Source organism: Pecten maximus, chromosome 15 (genome assembly GCF_902652985.1).
Source record: "Pecten maximus chromosome 15, xPecMax1.1, whole genome shotgun sequence".
Lineage (NCBI taxonomy): Eukaryota > Metazoa > Mollusca > Bivalvia > Pectinida > Pectinidae > Pecten > Pecten maximus.
The window spans coordinates 31,263,198-31,290,199 of record NC_047029.1 but is presented as its reverse complement, the minus strand read 5'-3'; the positions used below and the strand labels follow the sequence as shown (position 1 = coordinate 31,290,199).

General features: G+C 35.5%; 2 protein-coding genes across 3 annotated transcripts in view; one reads left to right on the top strand and one right to left on the bottom strand.

Annotated features, from left to right (window-relative positions):
* LOC117343212 (probable N-acetylgalactosaminyltransferase 9) overlaps window positions 1-12,263 on the top strand; it is a 41,553-nt gene extending 29,290 nt beyond the window's left edge. For both annotated transcript variants that reach the window (XM_033905551.1, XM_033905550.1), the window contains exons 7-11: window positions 357-454; window positions 720-854; window positions 1,897-2,004; window positions 4,140-4,271; window positions 4,896-12,263. In XM_033905551.1, coding sequence (XP_033761442.1) covers window positions 357-454; window positions 720-854; window positions 1,897-2,004; window positions 4,140-4,271; window positions 4,896-4,994 — 572 coding nt within the window. In that variant the 3' untranslated portion in view covers window positions 4,995-12,263. The remainder of the gene's footprint in view (window positions 1-356; window positions 455-719; window positions 855-1,896; window positions 2,005-4,139; window positions 4,272-4,895) is intronic.
* A 214-nt stretch (window positions 12,264-12,477) lies between these two features.
* On the bottom strand, window positions 12,478-26,309 carry LOC117343214 (adenylosuccinate lyase-like). Its single transcript, XM_033905552.1, has 13 exons — window positions 26,105-26,309; window positions 25,664-25,876; window positions 25,334-25,378; window positions 24,953-25,032; window positions 23,681-23,852; window positions 22,790-22,836; window positions 22,338-22,428; window positions 21,827-21,896; window positions 21,406-21,553; window positions 20,445-20,535; window positions 19,265-19,354; window positions 13,381-13,557; window positions 12,478-12,815 (listed from the first exon to the last, which is right to left on the bottom strand). The coding sequence occupies exons 1-13, from the start codon at window positions 26,261-26,263 to the stop codon at window positions 12,729-12,731; spliced, it is 1,470 nt and encodes a 489-aa protein (XP_033761443.1). The 5' UTR covers window positions 26,264-26,309; the 3' UTR covers window positions 12,478-12,728.
* Between the last annotated feature and the right edge of the window lie 693 nt (window positions 26,310-27,002).

The following is a 27,002-nucleotide window of genomic DNA, read 5'->3' as shown; positions in this document are numbered from 1 at the left end:
TTTCCTTTATGATTGTGAATATTTTTATGTTCATAGTTAATAAATACTGACTAAGGTTAACACAAGTTCTGTCTAAAAAATAACCCACCTCCTTATTGTAACTACTGAGTAACTCCCCTAGTACCAATTCTTCAGCAATCCCTGCACTGTTATCCGATCTAACCTACCTCTAGGACTGGTGTAGCATGGTATTTTGAATCATGGTGAAATGACCCCGGGGTCAAAATACCATAATGGTGAACCCGGTTCGCTCTACCCCTCCTTTTAGTTATATATCATAGGATTGACTTGTTTGTATTGATGTGGATATTTCTGTATTTCCATAGCACTTCAAAAAATAAATGTTGATTTTGCAGGAAATAAAGATACACATGGTATAAATTCAATGAGATTGGCCGAAGTGTGGATGGATGAATACAAACGTCTGTTTTACAGTCATCGGCGGGACCTCCTGGTCAGTACAAATATCGCAACCCCTTGACTTAGTATCTGTCTCGGGGGCTTGTATTTTGTCCCAGTATATCCTGAACATTTTAGAAAAGAATCTTTCTTTATCTTCTCTTGAAGACAATAGTGTAGTAGCCCATATTGGGAGGATCATGCCCTCGAGGATGACCAAGAAATTCTGTACAGCTAAATTTTGTAAATGGAGAGAGAATAATATTTCTGAAGATTTATTGCTTATAAATTAACTAACTTTACTGGTTTTTGAATTTCAGGGCCAAGACTATGGAGATATATCGGAGAGAAAGGCTCTCCGCGAGAAACTAAAGTGTAAAAACTTCAAATGGTACCTCGACAATGTTTATCCAGAGAAGTTTATACCTGATGAAAATGTACATGCCTGGGGTATGGTAAGTGTTGGTAGATCAGATAAAAACGTACATGCCTGGGGCATGGTAAGTGTTGGTAGATCAGATAAAATGTACATGCCTGGGGTATGGTAAGTGTTGGTAGATCAGATAAAAACGTACATGCCTGGGGCATGGTAAGTGTTGGTAGATCAGATAAAAACGTACATGCCTGGGGTATGGTAAGTGTTGGTAGATCAGATAAAAACGTACATGCCTGGGGTATGGTAAGTGTTGGTAGATCAGATAAAAATGTACATGCCTGGGGCATGGTAAGTGTTGGTAGATCAGATAAAAATGTACATGCCTGGGGCATGGTAAGTGTTGGTAGATCAGATAAAAATGTACATGCCTGGGGCATGGTAAGTGTTGGTAGATCAGATAAAAACGTACATGCCTGGGGTATGGTAAGTGTTGGTAGATCAGATAAAAACGTACATGCCTGGGGTATGGTAAGTGTTGGTAGATCAGATAAAAATGTACATGCCTGGGGCATGGTAAGTGTTGGTATAGATCAGATAAAAACGTACATGCCTGGGGCATGGTAAGTGTTGGTAGATGGGTAAAACAGGTCAAAGGATTTGCCATGTGGTGTGTGATGGGAACCAAAATGATTTTAATATGGATACTTCTTGTTGGAACTATGATTTGTTTGGTTATACAAATGTATGGATTTGTAGTTTTGATACAACAGGGAAAAAAATGATGTTGTGGGGGATCTGTAATAATTAAAAGTTTGAATTCATGTCCATAAACCGGTATACAGTCTCTCTGTATATGGCAGTTCATTGAAAAATAGACAAATATTGATTTGTAATTGTTTCATGATTAAATTAGATTAAGCTCTGTAATACATCAGATGGTGATTCTTCTCACTTACCAGGAAGAGGGATTTTGGGGTAAAAATGCTGGATTTAGTTGAATTCTAATAATCAGTGATTTTAGGAAATTGATATTTGTTTTTCAATGCAGCAATACTTACACATGTCTTTAATGTATATAAAAAAATGTAGGTTGCCTTCCATATTATGTTGTGTTTTTACAGGTGAGAAACCCCGGAAGCAACCTTTGTCTTGACACTTTGGGTAAAGATGAGAAGACAACATTTGACGTGGGACTTTTCAGCTGTCAGAACGGTGCCAGTGCTAGCGAGGTCGGTTTGTTTTTGTTTTACACCCCGCCATGAAATAGGAGTTGGGGGTGGGTCCCATCCTGTCCCGTCCCGTCCCGTCTTGTTGCAATGCTACTAGCTAATCTTACGGATTGCTGAAGTGATCCTCATGAAACTTTGTTTTGGGTTGTCAAGTGGCAGTGGGGGCATTTATATCTGAACATTTTCTAGTTTAGGGGTTTAACATCCTCACAACACCTAGCGTCATACATCTGTATGAAGACTGATTGTGCTGATGATCATGGACAGAGACCGTAGGATGATAGCATGGATGAAAGTTTTCAGTATTAATGCTGAATTCAGTATTTTGTAAATATGTTCGCCAATATATATTAGTGTTCATTTTTTGCAAAAAACAGGTATTTCAGTATTTTGATATTCCGACACTTTCATCGGTGTGATCAGTACACTTTTCGTCATTTTCTGCAAAATATTTTTTCAGGAACTTTGACAAATCAGAAGACTGCTTTCTTGAGGTTCAAATATAAACAGTAATGGCAGCCTCAACGGATTACCTTTAAGGGATAACTTTAAAGACTTTCACAAATCAGATATCAGTGCTTTTATGAAATGATCATCAAACCGTTTTGTTGTCGGCCATGACAGGGATCCCCAAAATATGTTTCACATTAAAGAATCCCAAAGTTTAAAATGTATGATGGAATTTAATTGGTTGCTATTTTTAGAGCCGAAACTAGATTCCCTGTACCGATCATACGGTCTCTGTCCACAAGCGTTAGGACTGTTGGTTATCCACGATGTGTGCAGCCCTAACTGGTGAAATATCATAGTGGTAACATTATTCATGTTGATATTGAAGTGGGACATTACCAGATACCTCATCTTCGCTAGCCAAGGCTTCTGATTACGTTACACTCCACGAACCCTTGGCGGATATAGTCGTGTTCAAACCGTTGCGCCCTGGAATCCCAGGGCACCCAATCAAATCGCGTTTTACATTCTGGCTTGGTTTCGCAGTAAACAAAAAATGCGGCACCCAGTACAGAGCTACATTGCCGACTATGTCATGGCATTTTACCTAAATACAAAAATCACAATCTTTGGGGGAACATTTGCAGTGTTTGATCAATTCATATAAGTCATTGATCACATATCTCATCAAAATGACACCAAACCTCGATGTGTGTTTGTAAACATCAACGATGAAGTAAATCGGTAACGCTTGTTTTGATTGGTCGAAAATCTCATACGTGAAGGGTGGTAATTTCGAATCACCGCTAGAGGGCCAGAACTGACGCCTATATCTGCCAAGGGTTCGTGGAGTGTAACGTAATCAGAAGCCTTGGCTAGCGAAGATGCAGATACCTATACATGGTAGTAACTTCAGTTTATATGAAGAATACCATAGTTATCCCACAATAAGCCCATGTATGGTAATAAGCCCATGTATGGTAATAAGCCCATGTATGGCAATAAGTCCATGTATGGTGATAAAATGCTAAACAACACTATATGCCATTGCACTGTATAAAGCACACCTTCTACCATCTTCGCTAGCCAAGGCTTCTGATTACGTTACACTACATGAACCCTTGGCGGATATAGTCGTGTTCAAACCGTCGCGCCCTGGAATCCCAGGGCACCCAATCAAATTGCATTTTACGTTCAGGCTTGGTTTCGCAGTAAACAAAAAATGCGGCACCCAGTACAGAGCTACATTGCCGACTATGTCATGGCATTTTACCTATATACAGAGACGAACTATCTTTAGGGAAACATTCGCAGTGTTTGATCAATCTATGTAAGTCATTGATCACATATCTCATCAAAATGACACAAGCCTCCATGTGTGTTTGTAAACATCTCAGATGAAGTAAATCGGTAACGCTCGTTTTGATTGGTCGAAAATTTCATGCGTAAAGAGTGGTAATTTTGAATCTCCGCTAGAGGGCCAGAACTGACGCCTATATCCGCCAAGGGTTTGTGTAGTGTAACGTAATCAGAAGCCTTGGCTAGCGAAGATGACCTTCTACAGGTCCAAAGTGTTGCTTCCCTAGGCTTATTACAGTGTTATACAGATAAGATTTTACAGACTGAAATATTTGGTCCCTTATTCAGAAGTGATATTAAACTGGTGGTGTCTTCGGATGCTTCAGGTATTTTCTCTGAGTATGGATAAAGAGCTACGTCGAGAGGAAGGTTGCATGGCGTACCATGGACAAACTGGCGGCCACCCACAGCTGGTCAACTGTAATGGGGCAGCCAACCAAAAATGGCAGCATGATAAGGTAAACTGAAAGTTTCTTACTTTACATATAAAACGGGGAAATAAGGCAGGGTTTATTTAACAGTAAAGGAAAAGGAAGCTTGATAACTGACTAAAAATATATGACTCAGGTTTAGGTATTTGCCTTCAAGAGGGTGGGTAAATCAGGTAAAGTAAATGTAACAGCCTTCAAGGAGTGGGTAAATCAGGTAAAGTAAATGTAACAGCCTTCAAGAGGGTGGGTAAATCAGGTAAAGTAAATGTAACAGCCTTCCAGGGGTGGGTAAATCAGGTAAAGTAAATGTAACAGCATCTTGGCTTTAGTAAGGCTTTATATGGAACATGAATGAAAAAATCATAGTTTTTTGACAAAAGTCATCAAGTGCATGTAAATCTTACCTTTTCCTTGTGCTTTACTACATATACTGTGTAAAAGATAAACAATTATATCTAAATATACTGTTTTATCCAAAAATGGCTTTCTTAAATTTTACTGAATCTTCAATTTTAAAACAGAAACCCAAATATGGTTCACAAAATTAGTCCTATCGAAACTTTAGAACTAAAAGTTTGCACTTGGGGGAGGGGGTTTATTTGACAATAAATGTTTTGTAAAAAATGACTGTTCTATTAACATATGTTACAGAATACTGGCACCATTGTCCATGAGGAGACAGGTCTGTGTCTGGATCGCGATAAAGTCGAGTCCGGAGGGTACAGTTTGGTGATGACCTGTACTCCCTAACAAAGACTCCCAGAAGTGGGCCTTTGAACACTACCTCGACATGTAGCCTCTTGTACCTCGACATGTAGCCTCTCGTCTAGCCTTCTTACACTGGTAGGGCTACAGGAATGTGTGGAAATCTACGCAACAGTTCAACTGCAAGTCACAAACTACTACATGAAGGTTGATCCACGGTACTGCCTGTAGGAACCGGTAGACAACCTTCACAACACTACAGCAAGTCTCAACTGTTGTCTGTTGCAATTAATGTATGAATCATTATCGACATATCAAGATATTTAATATTTTTTCATGCTATTTCTGAAAATATAAAATTTGAGTCCTTCATTCTTTGTACACAAGACACAAAAAACTGTGTATATATTTGTGTGTTTTTTTCTGATAGAAGGTAAAAATGACAAATATTATTAGGTACTAGAACGTACGTAAATAAGACTCAAAGTCTGTTTCTTTTAAAAGTAATCTAAAAATAACATTGTCACCGGGGGAAATGTACATAGTTGGTTGGTTGGAGTCAGACGTCACCTATCATATATATATAGGGTTACCAATTTGAGGGCTTATGATTATTTTCTGTTGAATATGAGATTTGTGATAAATAGAATCTTAAACTTGTGTCCATGTGATATTGAAATATGGAATTGGTTATTATAGAAAAAAATAACAAATTTTGACTACCAACTTACCTGTACTAGCAATATTTACCCTAGCTGCAAATAAGTTGGTCGTCAAATTTTGTTATTTTTTCCTATACATATAATATATTTTATAAAGCAGATCTGTTTGTAAGTATTGATGTATTATAGAAAACAGATGTGTATGTATTATCTACTTTTTTATAAGTATTGGTTCATAAAAAAATTGAATCTCTGGGTACGAAACTTAAATCATAAACTCATTTAATCTACCTTTTGCTGGGTTTATCGCCCGTGATCAGCCAAGGTCATTTTGTGGCAGATCTACTTAGTCACCAACTGCACAACAAATGGGAGGTCTTTTGTATGTCATCCAAAGCGATAAGGGTAAAGTGTCTAGCCTAAGAACCAGCCACGACAGCATAGACTGGCCAGTTTCTCAGCTTCCTGAGAAACACAAACCGACGCTGGTAGGGAACAAACCTCAGATCTCCACCTGAGGTTACATGGCTGGCGATCTAACAGACTGAGCTATCGCACCTCCTAAATTATTCAGCTGTTTCAAGTTAATATGTTGACATATAGATTATTTATTACAATATATCATGTATAAGTATTAATTTATGCATATTTTCTTAAAGCCACAGTTTTATTATATCATTACTTCGGGTACTGTATATTTTTACATGACTGACTTTATTGATAAGTTTTAAAAGTTTAAAGGATATTAACTAAAACAGGTTTTGTGACAGTGGAGTGAAAATTCCTGAATTTCTTATAGATTTCTATGATTATCTTTAAACATTTGTAGCTTATTGTCTCAAATATGTATAGATGGCACACTTCGGAGAGAGTATGGTTCATACAGACATTGATCAGTTCTTGAATTTCAGAACAGTCACAAACTTTTGAATTTTCCTGCAAAGTGCTTGAAAATTTTTCCTGTGAGTTGCGGAATTAAGGAATTTTTTTATTTTGTTTTAAATTTAGAATTTTTAAGAAATTTACTTTTAGCAACCAGACTTCATCTAACAGGTTATTTGAAAACAAATTCCATATTTTTTTTTCAAAATTATGTAAAACGCACTTAAAATATGAAAAATGCTTACCGGTAAATAGTACTTGAATGCACATGTACAAATCATGGAGTGGCATAAAATTATGAGGAAAAAAACCATGTTGAATGAAAAGACCTGTATATTTTGTACAAGAAGTATTGAAAACAAACGTCCAAACCATTCAACGAAGATGTAAATATTTTGTTATTAATGTTGAGGAATGGCAGATATTTGTTTGAGAATAATAATGTTAAACCATGATAGTGTACAAATGCTAGGATTTAATTTTCTATGTCACACAATGTGTTAATTATCAGTGAGATGTGATGATGGTTGTGTACCTCTTTACTATATACAACTCATTGTGTGGTATTCAGATGTATCCACTGTTTTTCTCATTGTTCTCATAAACGCCTTAATTTCACAGGTGAAATATTTGGTTCATGGAATAAATTTTCTGGGTACAAACTACAGGTGACACCATTTATTACCAACAGTTTTATCAAGTTGAAATTGAAGCTCTTGACCTTAGTAGTTATACTACTAAGTATGTATGATCGATTAAAAATACCCTGAAAACAATTCAGTAATTGAATGGTGTATAAAGTTACATAGCTTTCAAGTTTCAATGTTCATCACATCTAATGCATGTCTGCATGATTCATATTTTGATTTTTTTTTCTTAATTATTGTGTAAACTGTAAAGTCGCAAAATGGATTGAAATTTATTATATTCTGTAATTTTAATTTATAAAATAATCATCATTGACAAGTTATTGTTACAAATGTTGTCCCTTTTTTTATTTCTTTGCAAATGGCATTTCATTTGAGGCATTGCTATCCTTCATGTTAACGCAAAAATAAATATTTTAAGATATGGAAATTTTCTGGTAGAAAAACTCCATTAATGTCAAGATTCTCTGTTTCCAATTATTTTAAGCACAGTGCATTCCTATCTGCAATTTGCCAGAATAATTAGGATATTATTTTGGTATGAAATAATTGGTGAAATTTGTATGCTTGTCTGCCTATAGTCATTAGGAGTGATCTTGATAGATATTTTAAACCCATTTTTTGTACTTTAATATTAGATTTTGGGATGTTGCAATAATATACACACTACATTTTAATGTATACAGGGTCAGTGTGGGTCACCTGTCACTGTAATTATCCTATAAAAACCAAGGGTACAACACAAAAATTTTAAAATTAGTAAAAGGTTTATTGCAGGAAAACAACATAGGAATTGTGTTTTACTGAGCTGCAGTAGACAGGGGAGGGCTTATTACTGGGCATGAGCTTATTGCTGGATAAATACGGTATTCGTGTTTCAGCAGTTGTATCACTTTTGCACATACATATATGTAACTTTTTTTTTTAACTTATATATTGATATACAGTTGTGTGTAAAACATCTGGCATGTTAACACTTTTGACTGAATAGAAAAAACAGTTTCACCCAAATTTTGACCTGTCATATGCAGAAATACTGCTGATTTTCATCTACAACATAAATCAATATACTGTATTTAAAAATAATGTAAACAAAATATCCGATATAACAGGTATCAGGACATACTTGATATTTGTTTATGAACTGGAGGTATTGTACTTAGGATTACATTGAGTGGCTTACTGTATTTATCTTGTGTTAAGCCCAGAATGCCAACACACAAAGTCTGCGTTGGGCTTATTACAGGATAAGGAAACAGCATGTGATGATGATTTACTGAACTACAATAGACAGATGTGGGCATGGACTTATTGCTGATGATTATACAGAATTAGCAATAAGTACATCACAGATTTATTACCTGGCATTGGCTTATTGCTGATGATTATACAGAATTAGCAATAAGTACATCACAGATTTATTACCTGGAATTGGCTTATTGCTGATAACAGTTACAATATTAGCAAGAAGTAGGATGTAGAATTAACACATTAAATTGTAACATAAATTTATAATGATTGTACATATGTATATAAAATGGAGATATATTTTAGACAACAATGATAAATCTATCGGTTACCATGTTTACATTGAAATACTTTTGAGGTATATTTTAGATATTTTGATAAAAGGCTTCTACATCCAGTTAGTATATAGACAATATTATCCCAGCCTACTATAATGCAGAGAGTTGGGATGATTTCACAGGGACTTGGCACAATTATCCCAAAGTCCCTGTGTGTATGGATAATATTTTCTGCTTACTAACTGCATATAGTCACCTGTGGTTGGACCGATACATTTCATGATCATTTTTTATCATTTCATTTTCACATATTAATCATGAAATGGTTTGATACATTCATCAGGACCAATGGCAGTGTGTATGGTGTGTTTTACAATTCCCGTTGACTCGTATGATACATATAATGTATTACTATTGCCTGCGTGTGAGTGCTAATTTATTTGACTATGTCTTGTAGCCTTTGAAATACTGGTAGGTGTTCATACTGTCTGTTTTATCTGTCTCAAAACAAGTTCATGTCCGTTTATCTTTAAGAAATATTTTCAATTTTGTAGTACTTTTGGGAAAAGACTGTCTGATTGAATTACTAGTGGAGTCTATTAAGAAATAAAATATGAGAGAATGTAACTCTACCATGATGACTATTTTACTAAGTTACTAAGATTTGTACATGTGAATAAAAATGAAAATATTGATACATGAATGATGGTTAAAATCCTAGGATCAGCAATATTCATGTGTGAAAATGATGCCCAATTTTCAGGGAAAAGTCTCTCAGGTTAAAATTAATGAATGAAAAAATACCTTACCATAATTTATTTTCAGTGACATTATCCTAAATGAAGAGATATTGTTGATAGTTTACAGCCAAGCTAGAAGCCAAAATGCTGACCTAAAATATCTAACTAGACATGCATAATTCAGAGGTGACCATGTGTATAATTTACACTAAAACATACCTTATACAAATATGGTCATTGCTTGTCGTGAAACGATGGATAAATACTTTACTTGACTGACTGATAACTGTTCAGAAACAAATGATTATCTCCTAAAATCTTCAGCTGATCAATGTAACAATATGGTGTTTGCTCATTCGTAAATGAGATTTTAAGGTTTCCAGGTATTGTGATTTCTCACATACAAATGTATGAATAATGAATATCCTCTGTACAGATGCATTGGTACTGTCAAATATATTTAGATGGAAAATCAGACAGGCATATCACGGAGAGGGAGCTTTGTCAACAACGAAAATGTAGTAGGACCCTTTATTGCCTGTTAAAACCTCAGCCTTAAAAGGTTTTTATTGACATATGGCCTCACGTTTTTCAGGTGCTCACGTGTAGCTATCAGATCAGTCTGTGTTGATACAAATGCAAACAGAGTTTCAGTTGACTTTTTGTCATACCGATAATTTATTAATTTTTTCTTCACGTAATATTCACCTGTTCATGGCACAACAAAGGGAAATAATTATGATAGTGTATGTATACAAAGGGGAGATAATTCAAAGATATGCATCTACAAAAATACATTTTAGCCATTTTTAAGGGAAACACTGCCAAGGTTTTGCTTTTTGAAATTCACTTTATCTTACAACTTTTCTCACAAATGCTTGAAATATTAGCTTGGAGTAAGTTAGCTATTGATCAACATATTGTTTATGTAGTAAATAGACTTTCATTCCATCTTGACTCTTTTCGTTTTTATCGGCTTGTTGTGTATAGTTCCCGTTTTTTTCATAATGTGAATTTTATTTTTATTTTGTTTTTCAACATACCAATTACTTTGATATGAATTTGCAACATGTTGTGATGATTGCATACTGGGATCTTTTGCATTTTGTTTTCTTTGTATTTTTGTTTTCGCAGATGTGATCACAGCTTTCAAACACATTTAAGTGAAATATAAAAAATAAAAAAAAAAAATAAATAAAAAAAGATATTTGCAAAAAATTGATTAACACAGATTTTTAGAGCATATCGCAAAATTCTGCACCATGAAAGTAATCCTAAACCAATTATCTTCAACCTCAAGTCAAAAGTGTCTGTGTTGACCCCTTGGGCTTATTACAGGATAGATATGATATATACATGTACCATACACATAACCATATTACTTATTATTACATAATCTATTTAATTATATAATTTTAATTTTATTATATCTACTTAAAATTGAAGCATTCCATCAAAACATCAAATGACTTTAATTATGTATTGAATTTAATTCCATAGTGAACTACGTTTTATGTATTTCACATTATTCTGCAACAGCATACAGTTAGGGAGTCCGATTGCTCAATCTTCGAAATTCCAGGGATGAGTTAACCTCATTCTAATTAAAATTAAACTTGTAATTTTCACTCAGTATTTCTCTACGATAGTGGTACACATCAAATTTAGTTGATTTTAGAGGAGCAGAATTTGCAAATCTGATTTTAATTAGATTAACGCTCACCTATAATCTCTTAACAAAATAACTATTAGTAATTAAGAATGAAAACCTTGGATTCTGAAGATGCTTATGTTATTCATTTTCAATATCGAATGTGTACACTGTGTGTTTGCCATTGAAAGCATGCATGCTTTAAATTACTTTTAACCCAAAAGTACTTACACTGAAAATTCTGTAAATTATAATTTATTTTCTAATGCTTTACCTATATGTGGGCGAGTGAGAGGGGAAAACAAGTTTGTATGGATACCTGTAAGGTCCAGAAATATGTTGTGTGGAAGTTTTGTGTGAAGATTATATGTCAACATGTATGCCAGTTGAGAGTGAATAGAATTAAATCGTGAATAGTGAATGGAATTTTACAAGTAATAGGAAAAGATTACTCTCAACGTTCCTCATCCATAGCCTATGTAATTGGAAAACTTGTGTGAAGGAAATAATATTGAGGAAACATTTTTTACCTGTAGATATTGATGATTTAGTACCACTGTATGTTGCTTTAAAGGCTTATGTGAAAGCTTTATTAAATTTCTTTTTAAATTTGCTATACATGAAGAACAATAGACAGACAGATTTAAGGTTTAGTTTGTTTGAAGAAAGTTTAAAGTATAATTTGTTTGGAGGAAGGAAGTTTAAAGTAGAATTTGTTTGGAGGAAGTTTAAAGTAAATTTGTTTGGAGGAAGTTTAAAGTATAATTTGTTTGGAGAAAATTTGTTAATGTTATTGTTGATGACATTACTAAATGTTTGGTTATTTATAATTTTATTAAAAGTTAGTTGAAAATAATGTACATGTATATTGAAATTTTGACAATAGGTATTAAAAATTGTCAGGCAGTACAATTACATGCATGTTTGAGTAATCTCCCTTTATCGCTATGTCTTTGGTCATTGTCAGGCTATTTTCAATGTCTTTGTTAAATTAAATTTGATATGGGAATCTGAGTATGCAGGTGAAAAGGTAATTATTCTGAATTGTAATAATGCTGTACATTTTGTATTTCATCATAGACATATTGGTGAATACACTCCATGAATTTTTCCGATATGTTTGCACAAGTTACTCAATATCATATATTTTGAAATGTGTAATATGGTTTTACTTAACAAGAAAAATAATAAAATATAACAAAACGAGATGGTGTCTGTATTTTTTCCCTGTCTAAACGCCCCTACTATATAGTGTAAACATATACTACATCTGTCGGACTGTTGTACCTCTAAGGGTGGAATCCCATTGGACGGCGGGGATGTTAAATTGTATCTGTGGTCCGTTCATCTGTAAACAATTCTTACTATAACAGTTATTACATTTCCTCTTTTAAGTGACACAAAGAAGAGGAGACAATTATTATAAGTTCAATTTTATTCAATGGTAACAATTTTTTTTTAGAAGAGAAATATCACAATATTAAACTGATTTATTCAATCATTACAATGATTTTTCCTTCAATATTTCTCTTCATTTGAACAAATACAATTTTCAGATCTAAATACCATTTTTTTAATTACCATGGAACACATCAAAATAACTGATGTAGTGTTGGTAACAAATTTTGCGTCATCTTGTGAGATATCTTTAGTACTTCCTGGGGTCAAAGTCTAGAGGTCAAGTTCTGAGGTCACATTCATTCTGTCTGTGTAGATTTTGATACTTGGACTGACTTCTTCTTGGATAAACCTTGTTACCTGTCAACAGTAGAGAAAATCTTACTGATTTCTCTGTTTTATTGGTATCACTCTCTACAATTCATCGGATATTTCCATACTTTTAACATGTTCTCTGCAAATAATTAGGTTTTAAACCAAGAGTAGTCGAATCAGGCTTGTAGAGTCTGATGGTCGACAAACAAAAATTGAAAGCTTGTAAAATCATTCAATAAAGATGCCTCCCAGGAAAACATAACATATCCTACCGAGTTGCAAAGAGACCAGCCAAAAACTGAGACAGGAGATATCCACAAAAACAAGATTACCCTTGATTGATGGAAAACCCCATGCCATGATATATACTGTTAAAATTTAATGAACAAACAAGTATATATATATATAATTTGAGGAATTCTTTAAGACATTTCCCTTTAAATACCAATTAAAACAGAATGTTTAACTTACCAAAAATCCTGAAATAAATTTTTGTCATCATTTTTAGTACAGCTGAATATGTGAGAAAAACTGATCTAGTAAAAAGAATGAATTATATAAATGATAAATAGATCTCTGATGAAATTCCAATGAAACTGAAATAAAATACCTGTTGAGGTGCTCGACCAATAAATTTTTTTGGCTCCAGTAGTTCGTCGAGAGAATCTCTGACCGGTGCGAAGTAGGCAGATTTCTTTAACCTCTCCACCAGATCGTTTTCTCCTCCTTCCTGCTTGACAACCATCCCGGCCTCCTGGGACAGGACTCGAATCTGCTCATGGCATTCCTATAAACACAACATGACACTCCTAAATACAACATGACACTCCTAAACACAACACGACAATCCTAAACACGACATGTCACTCCTAAATACAACACGACAATCCTAAATACAACATGTCACTCCCAAACACAACATGACACTCCTAAATACAACATGTCACTCCTAAATACAACATGTCACTCCCAAACACAACATGACACTCCTAAATACAACATGTCACTCCTAAATACAACATGTCACTCCCAAACACGACATGTCACTCCTAAATAAAACATGTCACTCCTAAATACAACATGTCACTCCTAAACACAACATGTCACTCCTAAACACAACACGACAATCCTAAACACAACACGACAATCCTAAACACAACACGACAATCCTAAACACGACATGTCACTCCTAAACACAATATGTCATTCCTAAACACAACACGACAATCCTAAACACGACATGTCACTCCTAAACACGACATGTCACTCCTAAACACAACATGTCACTCCTAAATACAACATGTCACTCCTAAACACAACATGTCACTCCTAAATACAACATGTCACTCCTATAAACACAACACGACACTCCTAAACACAACATGTCACTCCTAAATACAACATGTCACTCCTAAATACAACATGTCACTCCCAAACACGACATGTCACTCCTAAATACAACATGACACTCCTAAACACAACATGTCACTCCTAAATACAACATGTCACTCCCAAACACGACATGTCACTCCTAAATACAACATGACATTCCTAAACACAACATGTCACTCCTAAACACAACATGACACTCCTAAACACGACATGTCACTCCTAAACACAACACGACACTCCTAAACACAACACGACACTCCTAAACACAACATGTCACTCCTAAACACAACACGACATTCCTAAACACAACATGTCACTCCTAAATACAACATGTCACTCCCAAACACGACATGTCACTCCTAAATACAACATGACACTCCTAAACACAACATGTCACTCCTAAACACAACACGACACTCCTAAACACGACATTTCACTCCTAAACACGACATGTCACTCCTAAATACAACATGTCACTCCTAAACACAACATGTCACTCCTAAATACAACATGTCACTCCTAAACACAACATGTCACTCCCAAACACAACACGACACTCCTACTAAACAAAACATGACACTCCTAAACACAATATGTCACTCCCAAACACAACATGTCACTTCTAAACACAACATGTCACTCCTAAACACAACATGTCACTCCTAAATACAACATGTCACTCCTAAATAAAACATGACACTCCTAAACACAACTTGGCACTCCTAAACACAACATGTCACTCCTAAATACAATATGTCACTCCTAAACACGACATGTCACTCCTAAACACAACATGTCACTCCTAAACACAACACGACACTCCTAAACACAATATGTCACTCCTACTAAACACAACACGACAATCCTGAACACAACATGTCACTCCTAAACACAAAATGTCACTCCTAAACACGACATGGCACTCCTAAAGACAACATGATACTCCTAAACACAACATGTCACTCCCAAACACAACATGTCACTCCTAAACACAACATGACACTCCTAAACACAACATGTCACTCCTAAACACAACATGACACTCCTAAACACAACATGACATTCCTAAACACAACATGACACTCCTAAACACAACATGGCACTCCTAAACACATGTCACTCCTAAACACAATACGTCACTCCTAAACACAACACGTCAGTCCTAAACACAACACGACACTCCTAAATACAACATGTCACTCCTAAACACATCACACTCCTAAACACAATATGTCACTCCTAAACACAACATGTCACTCCTAAACACAACATGTCACTCCTGAATACAACATGTCACTCCTAAATACAACATGTCACTACTAAACACAACATGTCACTCCTTAACACAACATGTCACTCCTTAACACAACATGGCACTCCTAAATACAACATGTCACTCCTAAACACAACATGTCACTCCCAAACACAACATGTCACTCCTGAATACAACATGGCACTCCTAAACACAACATGTCACTCCTAAACAAAACATGGCACTCCTAAACACAATACGTCACTCCTAAACAACATGTCACTCCTAAAAACAACATGTCACTCCTAAATACAACATGTCACTCCTTAACACGACATGACATTCCTAAACACAACACGTCACTCCTAAACACAACATGGCACTCCTAAACACAATATGTCACTCCTACTAAACACAACACGACACTCCTAAATACAACATGTCACTCCCAAACACGACATGTCACTCCTAAATACAACATGACACTCCTAAACACAACATGTCACTCCTAAACACAACACGACACTCCTAAACACGACATTTCACTCCTAAACACGACATGTCACTCCTAAATACAACATGTCACTCCTAAACACAACATGTCACTCCTAAATACAACATGTCACTCCTAAACACAACATGTCACTCCCAAACACAACACGACACTCCTACTAAACAAAACATGACACTCCTAAACACAATATGTCACTCCCAAACACAACATGTCACTTCTAAACACAACATGTCACTCCCAAACACAACATGTCACTCCTAAACACAACATGTCACTCCTAAATACAACATGTCACTCCTAAATAAAACATGACACTCCTAAACACAACTTGGCACTCCTAAACACAACATGTCACTCCTAAATACAATATGTCACTCCTAAACACGACATGTCACTCCTAAACACAACATGTCACTCCTAAACACAACACGACACTCCTAAACACAATATGTCACTCCTACTAAACACAACACGACAATCCTGAACACAACATGTCACTCCTAAACACAAAATGTCACTCCTAAACACGACATGGCACTCCTAAAGACAACATGATACTCCTAAACACAACATGTCACTCCCAAACACAACATGTCACTCCTAAACACAACATGACACTCCTAAACACAACATGTCACTCCTAAACACAACATGACACTCCTAAACACAACATGACATTCCTAAACACAACATGACACTCCTAAACACAACATGGCACTCCTAAACACATGTCACTCCTAAACACAATACGTCACTCCTAAACACAACACGTCAGTCCTAAACACAACACGACACTCCTAAATACAACATGTCACTCCTAAACACATCACACTCCTAAACACAATATGTCACTCCTAAACACAACATGTCACTCCTAAACACAACATGTCACTCCTGAATACAACATGTCACTCCTAAATACAACATGTCACTACTAAACACAACATGTCACTCCTTAACACAACATGTCACTCCTTAACACAACATGGCACTCCTAAATACAACATGTCACTCCTAAACACAACATGTCACTCCCAAACACAACATGTCACTCCTGAATACAACATGGCACTCCTAAACACAACATGTCACTCCTAAACAAAACATGGCACTCCTAAACACAATATGTCACTCCTAAACAACATGTCACTCCTAAAAACAACATGTCACTCCTAAATACAACATGTCACTCCTTAACACGACATGACATTCCTAAACACAACACGTCACTCCTAAACACAACATGGCACTCCTAAACACAATATGTCACTCCTACTAAACACAACACGACACTCCTAAACACAATATGACACTCCTAAACACAACATAGCACTCCTATAAACACAACATAGCACTCCTAAACACAACATGTCACTCCTAAACACAACATGACACTCCTAACCTAAACACAACATGGCACTCCTACTAAACACAACACGTCACTCCTAAACACAACACGACACTCCTAAACACAACATGTCACTCCTAAACACAACATGTCACTCCTAAATACAACATGTCACTCCTTAACACGACATGACATTCCTAAACACAACATGACACTCCTAAACACAACATGGCACTCCTAAACACAACATGTCACTCCCAAACACAACATGTCACTCCTAAACACAACATGACACTACTAAATACAACATGGCACTCCTAAACACAACATGACACTACTAAATACAACATGGCACTCCTAAACACAACATGTCACTCCTAAACACGACATGACACTCCTAACCTAAACACAACATGACACTCCTAAACACAACATAGCACTCCTATAAACACAACATGGCACTCCTAAACACAACATGTCACTCCTAAACACAACATGACACTCCTAACCTAAACACAACATGGCACTCCTACTAAACACAACACGTCACTCCTAAACACAACACTCCTAAACACAACACGTCACTCCTAAACACAACACGACACTCCTAAACACGACATGACACTCCCAAACACAATATGTCACTCCTAAACACAACATGACACTCCTAACCTAAACACAACATGGCACTCATAAACACAACATGACACTCATAAACACAATATGTCACTCCTTAACACAACATGGCACACCTAAACACAACATGGCACTCCTAAACACAACACTCCTAAATACAACATGGCACTCCTAAACACAACACTCCTAAACACAACATGGCACTCCTAAACACAACATGTCACTCCTAATCACAACATGTCACTCCTAAACACAATATGTCACTCCTAAACACAACACGACACTCCTAAACACAACATGTCACTCCTATGCACAACATGTCACTCCTAAACACAACATGTCACTCCTAAACACAACACGACACTCCTAAACACAACATGTCACTCCTAAACACAATATGTCACTCCTAAACACAACACAACACTCCTAAACACAACATGGCACTCCTAAACACAATATGTCACTCCTAAACACAACATGTCACTCCTAAACACAATATGTCACTCCTAAATACAATATGTCACTCCTAAACATGACATGTCACTCCTAAACACAACATGTCACTCCTAAACACAACACAACAATCCTAAACACGACATGTCACTCCTAAACACAACATGTCACTCCTAAACACAATATGTCACTCCTACTAAACACAACATGACAATCCTGAACACAACATGTCACTCCTAAACACAATATGTCACTCCTAAACACAACATGACATTCCTAAACACAATATGGCACTCCTACTAAATACAACATGTCACTCCTAAACACAATATGTCACTCATAAACACAACATGGCACTCCTAAATACAACATGTCGCTCCTAAATACAACATGTCACTCCTAAACACAACATGTCACTCCTAAACACAACATGACACTCCTAAACACGACATGTCACACCTAAATACAACATGTCACTCCTAAACACAACATGTCACTCCTAAATACAACATGTCACTCCTAAACACAACATGTCACTCCTAAACACAACATGACACTCCTAAACAATATGTCACTCCCTAAACACAACATGTCACTCCTAAACACAACATGTCACTCCTAAACACAACATCATACAGATGGAAGTTACAACTTGAGAGAATTTGTACATCAAGCTATAACTGTATTTATCTGACAATAAGCCCATCCCATATTTCAGTTCAGTAAAAATACAAATTGAAACCCTATGTCTTTTAGTGGATCAAGCAATATAGAAGCCTGTGTCTGGTGATAAGCCCATACTTATTACATTATCACTCCATAAAAATTATATTTTACAATGAATTTACATCCAGGAGGAGAGACAATGATGTTATGCTTTATTATAACAGACAACATACCTGTCTGTTACCACCAGCATTCACCATGGCGATAATAACATCCTCCGTAGCCATGAAAGGAAGCTCTTGTCGTACTCGCTTCTCTATCACCTGTAAAGGTAGATAATTTGTATTTTATACTGAAATTACTGTAAGCAGCATGATACCGTATAATGTAAAATAGTGTTATTTATTTGACAACAAGAAATCAAATAAATTTGAGAAAGATACGTGGAGAAACAAAACTGTAGGTTAAGGGTCAAATGTAGGTCTGAGTGACCTTTTGGTAAATGACACACTGTCTCATCTACCGTGGTGAGCCCGTATATATGCCCCAAGTATGATGTTACAGTGCAAACTAGAACTGTCGTCCAGAGGGCCAACTCATACCCCCTGCCCCTCAACCGCACCTCTTGTGAAGATTTTCAGATAAAAACCTGTTTTTAGTGAAAGGGTTACCATGGCAACCTAAATTTGTGGTGGAAAAATATGCATGAATATGTACACATTATGAGTCGCTAACATTCCTGTGTATTTCAAATGAAATAGGTTAATAGCTATATAGGAGTTGTCCGAGTTGTCTTAATTGACAAAGTTTTCCACAAGAATATGAGTACTGAAACCTGGTAACCATGGAAACCAAAAATTCTGTAGAGAAATATGCATGCACATTTACACATGGTCCCTATCACTCTGGTGTAGTTTAAGGAGTTGACTGGACAAAATTCCCTATCACCCAAAAAAACGAAGCAAAGTGACCTGGTTACGATGGTAATCACAAATTTACAACATGATATAGATTACACACATCTACAATGTATCAGTTATTGCCATAAAGTTTCGTTGAAATTCCCTCAGTAGTTTTGGAAGAGTAGCCGGTACATCGTTGTGTCCACAGACGGACAGATGAACAGACAACCTGATTCAAGTATACCCCCCCTAACTTCATTGCAGGGGGTATAATTATTCAAGGAGATAGATCCCAGAAAAGATTTTCCATTGTTGTAGGTCAAAAGTCAGAAGGTACAGTAAGTCAGTGTCCCAGATTGACCTTACGGACAAAGGTCGAGACCGATAGCCAACAATCTGATGATAGTGGGCTAAAAATGGAGACAACTTCAAATTCTAGGGATACCACCAAGCCCCACCTTGCCATTTAACATGATAATAGAACATCTGCGATTTCCTCGGATATTTGTACCTTTGGGTAGACCACAATGCCTTCGGAGATGTTTTGTAGCGTACTCAGGACAATGTCTGCCGTCAAGAAGGCTTCTGCCAAACACACTCTCCTGAAAAGTGTTGTGAATTTTACATTCAGTCTTGTGCTACTATACTACACGTAATTAGTGATTGGCACAGAATAAATTGTACATGTCAACTTTGTAGCCCAATACATTTGGAAAATTCGACAAACATTTAATTATCTACACCTAAAATCTAAAATAGATATCTACTATCAGCCACACAAAGAAACAAAGCCAGCAATATTAGACAGGACTTGATAGCTTGCCCATTGTCTGGTAAAAAGGATATGCAATTTAAATAAGTAAATCCCTTTATTGTACTGTAGATGTTTCGTGCACTTAAATTTCAGCATGTAATTGAAATCTAACTGACAACTATCATGTCGAGTCATCAAAGCTTTGTCAATACATTGTATATGGGTTGTGTCATAGAAAGCCAAATGTTCACAAAATCTACAATTTAAAATATTACCATCATTATTTATTGCAATATTCTAAGTGTGAAAACCCTAAACCCTAGACTACCACTAAAATATGTTAAGTCAAAGTCCAAAATATAAATCTTTTTGTCAATCCTATATGACAGTCAAGAGATGTTAAAAAAGCAACAAAATTGAAAAAAACACAACTTTTTGTCTGTACAGCTTTGATATTTGATCCCAAAGAATTTGCATACAAAACACTGCCATCCTATCATTACTAATTAATTAGTGAATAACAAAATCTGAATTTTTTTAGACAGAGTGACAGTGAGATAAAGTATAACACTTTACCAGATATTGGAGACTTGGGCTTGTATAAACAGACAACAAATTTATTGGTTAAAAACCAATTACCAAGAAACTTGACACAGATGCTTCTGCGAGACAGTTATCTAAGTATGAACTACCGAAAATGATTGTCTACGTTACAGACCTGTTCGCACTGTCGTCGAGTGTCCGTTCCATCCATTGAACAGACGCTGTCATTAGTGGGTCCTGGACCAGACACATCAGGTGACGCGCCAAGGCACAGCAACGCTCACTCCTCATAGGGTTACGTTTGTACGGCATAGCACTTGATCCTTTTATAATAGAAAATTATTTAAACCAGAGACGAAATCTTTCGTTTTGTAAAACTACTAAGAAAAGTTTAAATGCTTGTGTCGAAATTTTCAATGCTTGAGAACAGGCGTTTTAACCAATATTAATATCAATTGGATTTCAAATTCATGTTAATAAACCCTTAGTTTTCTAAAAATGACAACAACAGTTACTTTGCTGCATGTAATAAGCCCACCACCTATATTGAATAAGAGATTCTATGTTGGCTTCTGGGTTTATGACAATATAATTACCGATCTGCTCTTTTTCAAACGGTTCCTCCAGTTCTTTAAAGCTTGCTAATAATCGAATATCTGTACAAATCTGAAAAATATGTTATATTATGAACATCTGTACAAAATGTTATATCCTACATCTGTACAAATCTGTACAGATGTTTGTAATGTTTGTACATGAAACCATGGTTACAACTTTCAAAATCCATGATTGTGACACGTTTGCCTTATTGCATATACATGTACAATCAGTTTCAAATCTCCAAATGAATCATGCACAACTCATTGCAACTTTTATCTAAAATCTCTTTGAGATCTTCTCAAGAACTACTAATTATAACAAGAATTTTTTGCTGGATTGACCAAGGACAACAGACATGAAAGTGGGCTGAAAACCAGGGAGTCTTTGTTTTTTTAATTTTTCATCTGGTAGTATTTCAATATGGACACCTACCTTGTACGTGTACGGACGCTCCTAAACTGGCTGAAATCCAGGGAGTCTTTGTAGTATTTCAATATGGACACTTACCTTGTGTACAGACGCTCCTAAACTGGCTAATGTATTGAGACAGTCAACATCCACTTTTCTGCTATATGTCTGACCACAGATCAGAAAATTCCTGTAGGAAAAAAAACTTGTGTAATTACAGTCGTCTGCTTCAGGTAAGTATTTATAGAATAAAAAACCTGTACTCTTATTATATCAACAAGTTGTAATTTAAGGATTAAATATCAGACGATTTAAGGGAAACAAGATTGAACACTTGATTTACTAAGTTAAACATCCGATCTTCTATTAAATGGAATACCATTACAGATATATTTTTATGACAAATCAACAATATCCAAGAAATTTTAAACAAGCTGTTTATATGAAAACATTGTTAACTTGAAATTTAGCTTTTAAAATGTAAGTCCTCAGTTTTAACATTTGTAATAAAATGTCAACTGCTAATATGTATTTATTACAGAATTTCTTACGTTTTAAACCCTGCCTTTTCTGTCACAAGTTTGTCCAGCTCTTCAACCTGTGAAATAATTCAAAAATTCTATAGTTAGTAAATACGATATCATAAGTAAACAGATGTAAGACTTAGCCAAAGGGAGCCATTTTGACCTTTGAATTTGAATATATGGACCTCAGAATGTAAAGATACAGAAGTACTATGTTCCAAGTTTAAGAGTGGATACAAATCCCCTCCATACAGCACTAGTAAATTTGTCTATTTTTAGTGCGTTTCCTCTACTACTACCAGGGCCCAGTTTTTCCAAAGGTAATTAGGCTAATCACACTTTAACAACAATTTGAAAATCTTGATAAAATCATTTCTGGTAAAACAAACTTGACAAAATTTCATGAAACTAGTACCTTAGTCAGTCTTTTCCTACCTGCCTATTTTGAGGAATACATGTACACACACTCAGATTTTGATGTGAAGGAGAAATGAGATTTTCACTAATAAAGTAATTAAGCTAATCCCCTTTTGAACAACAGAGCCCAGGTTTTCATGTTCTGATACAATAATCTTTTGAAAAGACAATATCAATATATAATAGAGATGAAGCATACTGTAAATGTACTAATTTTGGCGCACTCCAATTTTAGCGCATTACTGAACTTAAACAGAGAAAGACGATGACTTAGAATTTCTACAATGCCTGCCATGAAAACCATGTATAACTATAATCTAGCAGAAAATAGCTAAAATAAGATTTAACTGTTAAATTATGTATACAGAACTACCCCAAAACCGACACAGGTAAAACTGACATCTAGTACAACGTATATTCAATATAGCAGAAACACAAATATAGTCTTTTAGCCCTGAATGAATTGTAACACAATATTATTTTATGATAAAGAATCAAAACCTTTTCATGGTTTCCTTTGAAGAGTGCTAGAAAACTGGCCTGGGTTCCTGTTGTCCCCTTGACGCCCCGAAACCTGAGGTTGTTTCGGGCAGTTTCTAAATTCTGTACATCCATAAGTAGATCTTGAATCCACATACACGCTCTTTTCCCCACAGTGGTAAGCTGAGCTGGCCTATAGAATAAGGTAAGGTTTTATCACATCATAAGGCGAGTCAAGCATATCTGATGGGATATAGTCAAACAAGGCTGATGGTTCATAGTCAAACAAGACTGATGGCTCATAGTCAAACAAGGCTGATGGGATATAGTCAAACAAGGCTGATGGTTGATAGTCAAACAAGGCTGATGGTTCATAGTCAAACAAGGCTGATGGGATATAGTCAAACAAGGTTGATGGTTCATAGTCAAACAAGGCTGATGGGTCATAGTCAAACAAGGTTGATGGTTCATATATATATATAGTCAAATAAGGCTGATGGGCCATAGTCAAACAAGGTTGATGGTTCATAGTCAAACAAGGCTGATGGGTCATAGTCAAACAAGGTTGATGGTTCATATATATATATAGTCAAATAAGGCTGATGGGATATAGTCAAACAAGTTTGATGGTTCATAGTCAAACAAGTCTGATGGTTCATAGTCAAACAAGGCTGATGGGATATAGTAAAACAAGGCTGATGGTTAATTGTCAAGCACGGCTGATGGTTCATTGTCAAACAAGGCTGATGGGCCATAGTTGTGCCCTTAAGTTCTACATACATTATTTTATCATGTCATAATGGAAGTTACAGGAACATTAATTATGTAATCAAAATGCCATTAAGAGAGTACAAATTATGTCTACTGAAATAAACAAAGGGCAATAACTCATGCAAAAGCAGTCAGATAAAATTGAAGAAATGATTATATGAATTTTGAAGAAATACCGGTAGTCAAATCAAAATATTCCTCTGAAAACCACAACCATATATCATGATGATAAATTAAGCCAAAATGTAGAGATCTCCAGAAACAATACTTATCACCCGGTAGACAGACAACACCATTCCACGATACTCCTGTAGCAGGAATGAACAAAAATTGTACACACATCCTGAGCTACAGTAATAAGGTGACCTATATTCTCCACTTTTACTGTCAAATTCTGATTGTTGTATAGGAGGAGGCTGCTTCTCAATTGACAAAATGGATCAAGCTTGAAAATAATTGCCAGTTAAAATACACCAGAGGGAGTTTATCAAAGACTAGAAACTAATGTGATTCAATACTTACTGTAAATGTGTATAGGCCAGACATGGCAGGTCTTTGTAATCATCAGCAAATGTTGTTAATCTCTGTATACATCTGGCCAACTGGGAAAAAATTGACAATCTAATGCAAATAATAATTCAACTTTTCCTAGTTTGAATTGAAAATTTCTTCCAATATTAAAGTGATAATTCTTAAATTGTTCTGATCATTTGATGAAAGATTCATTTTTTTTTTCATTTCTTAACTATCATCCTTACTAATTTTGAAACTAATCATCTGATTAATTAGTTTCACTTCATCTTCTGATTAACTTTTCCGTTAGCTTTTCATCATCATATATAATATAAGTTGTTCATCATCAAAAAGAAAGCGATTAAAATCAATAGTTAAGATGCCACATACCTTTGGTAGTAAGATATCAAATCCATCCCGCATTACTATGAGGTCCTGAAACACATCACACGTATATCATTTTATACACAAATTAATAGATCGGCAAAAAATAACCTATTAGTGCAGGTAGAATAATTGGTATGACTTTGACTTTGAAGGAAAAACCGGAAAAACTTACAATAACTTGGTGCTATAATAATATGAAAAAAAAAAAAATAGAAATAATAAACGAGTAAATTTAAGCATTAGATTAATTCATTCTACTTTCTGTTAAGTGAAAATATATATAAACAGATTTATGTCAGAATGTAAACAGCTGTCATTAAATGTTATAAATACCGTATTGTCTCCAACATAAGCAGAAGTGGCTCCTAGATGTATAATAGGTGCAGCCATAGGACAGCACGCAGCAAAGGTATGAACGTGGGCCATAACGTCATGTCTTACACGTTTCTCTTCAAGGGCAGCTCGCTCAAAATCAATATTTTCAACATTTGCTTTCATGTTGGTTATCTGTTCTTCTGTAATAGTTACATTTTCCAAACCTACTTTCTGTAATATGAAACAATAGTAAAATCAATTGAGTGAATTGTACAGTAGTTTGTTCAAATTTTAGTTAAATCTCAATATCTATATCGATTAGTATGTCATAAGAAAATGAACAGATTGGGGAAAACCACCACCTTGCGTATACTATACAACCTTAATTTCCTAGTATATACACTAATACGCTCGAGGTATAGATCTAGTTGTAAATGTAGTTGCTTAGTAAAACGGTACTTTTTCTGCTTCTGCAAGGTAAGTCCACAACAGCCTCCATGTGGAAAACTTTTTCAGTTCACCAAAGTTCTTGGCCATTTCTGGACTGGCATATCTGGAAACAAGAGGGGAGCGGTACTTCTCATGCTCTGAGGTTTTAGCGGGCACTGCACCTGCCATGTTGAAAGAATATGAACCGGTCGAGCTTCAAGCATGCAACTTCCGGTAGCAGTGTGAAAGTGAAAGTAGAGCAAGGTCACCCCAGCGCTTCGTTGCCCGGTGCATGTGTTATGAAAATATACATTACATCAGAGACGTTTATACTGATATACAAGTCTCTGATTACATGTAGGTTTTAAAAATGCTAAGTAGATTTACTTTAGCTATATTTGATATTCGGCGAGTCAGAAAAAATGTCGTATGTAACACATATAAATTCCATGATATGTATTTCCATTTATGTAGGAGTTATGTCCCTTGCAATGTTGGAAGTAGGCTACTACATGGCTTACTATTTTCTCCGAAGGCGAAGGGTGTCACTTTGAGAAAAGACTTGTTACATGCGATCTAGAATTATTAAAAAAATAAACAAGTTCATTTTGTTTCATTAACAAATGAATTACTTTATGCTTTCATTTTTCAGTTAATAGAATCGTTAAAATTGATCATACACCGATGGGGGTTTACTTATGTTTTCGGTGATTTTTGTAACTTCGAAAAATATATGTAACAATACAAGGCACACGCAAAGGTATTGTTTTATTCGGAGTCCAATTGTGAAATGCCGTTCAAAAACTTTAACGCGTTAAAATTATTTTCAAATGAAGTACCATTCAACTCGGTCAAGGTCGTTTATTATGGGGCTCCGTTTTACTATTTATTCCCATTTGGTGATATCACCCATTCGAATAGGTGATAT

Coding starts and splice junctions, on each gene's coding strand:
- LOC117343214 (XM_033905552.1), bottom strand. CDS start 26,263: ATGGCAGGTGCAGTGCCCGCTAAAACCTCAGAGCATGAGAAGTACCGC. Junction 21,897..22,337: donor TAGGAGCGTCTGTACACAAG/GTAAGTGTCCAT, acceptor CATATTTTTCAG/ATTTGTACAGATATTCGATT. Junction 21,554..21,826: donor GTTTGAAAAAGAGCAGATCG/GTAATTATATTG, acceptor CTATTATAAAAG/GATCAAGTGCTATGCCGTAC.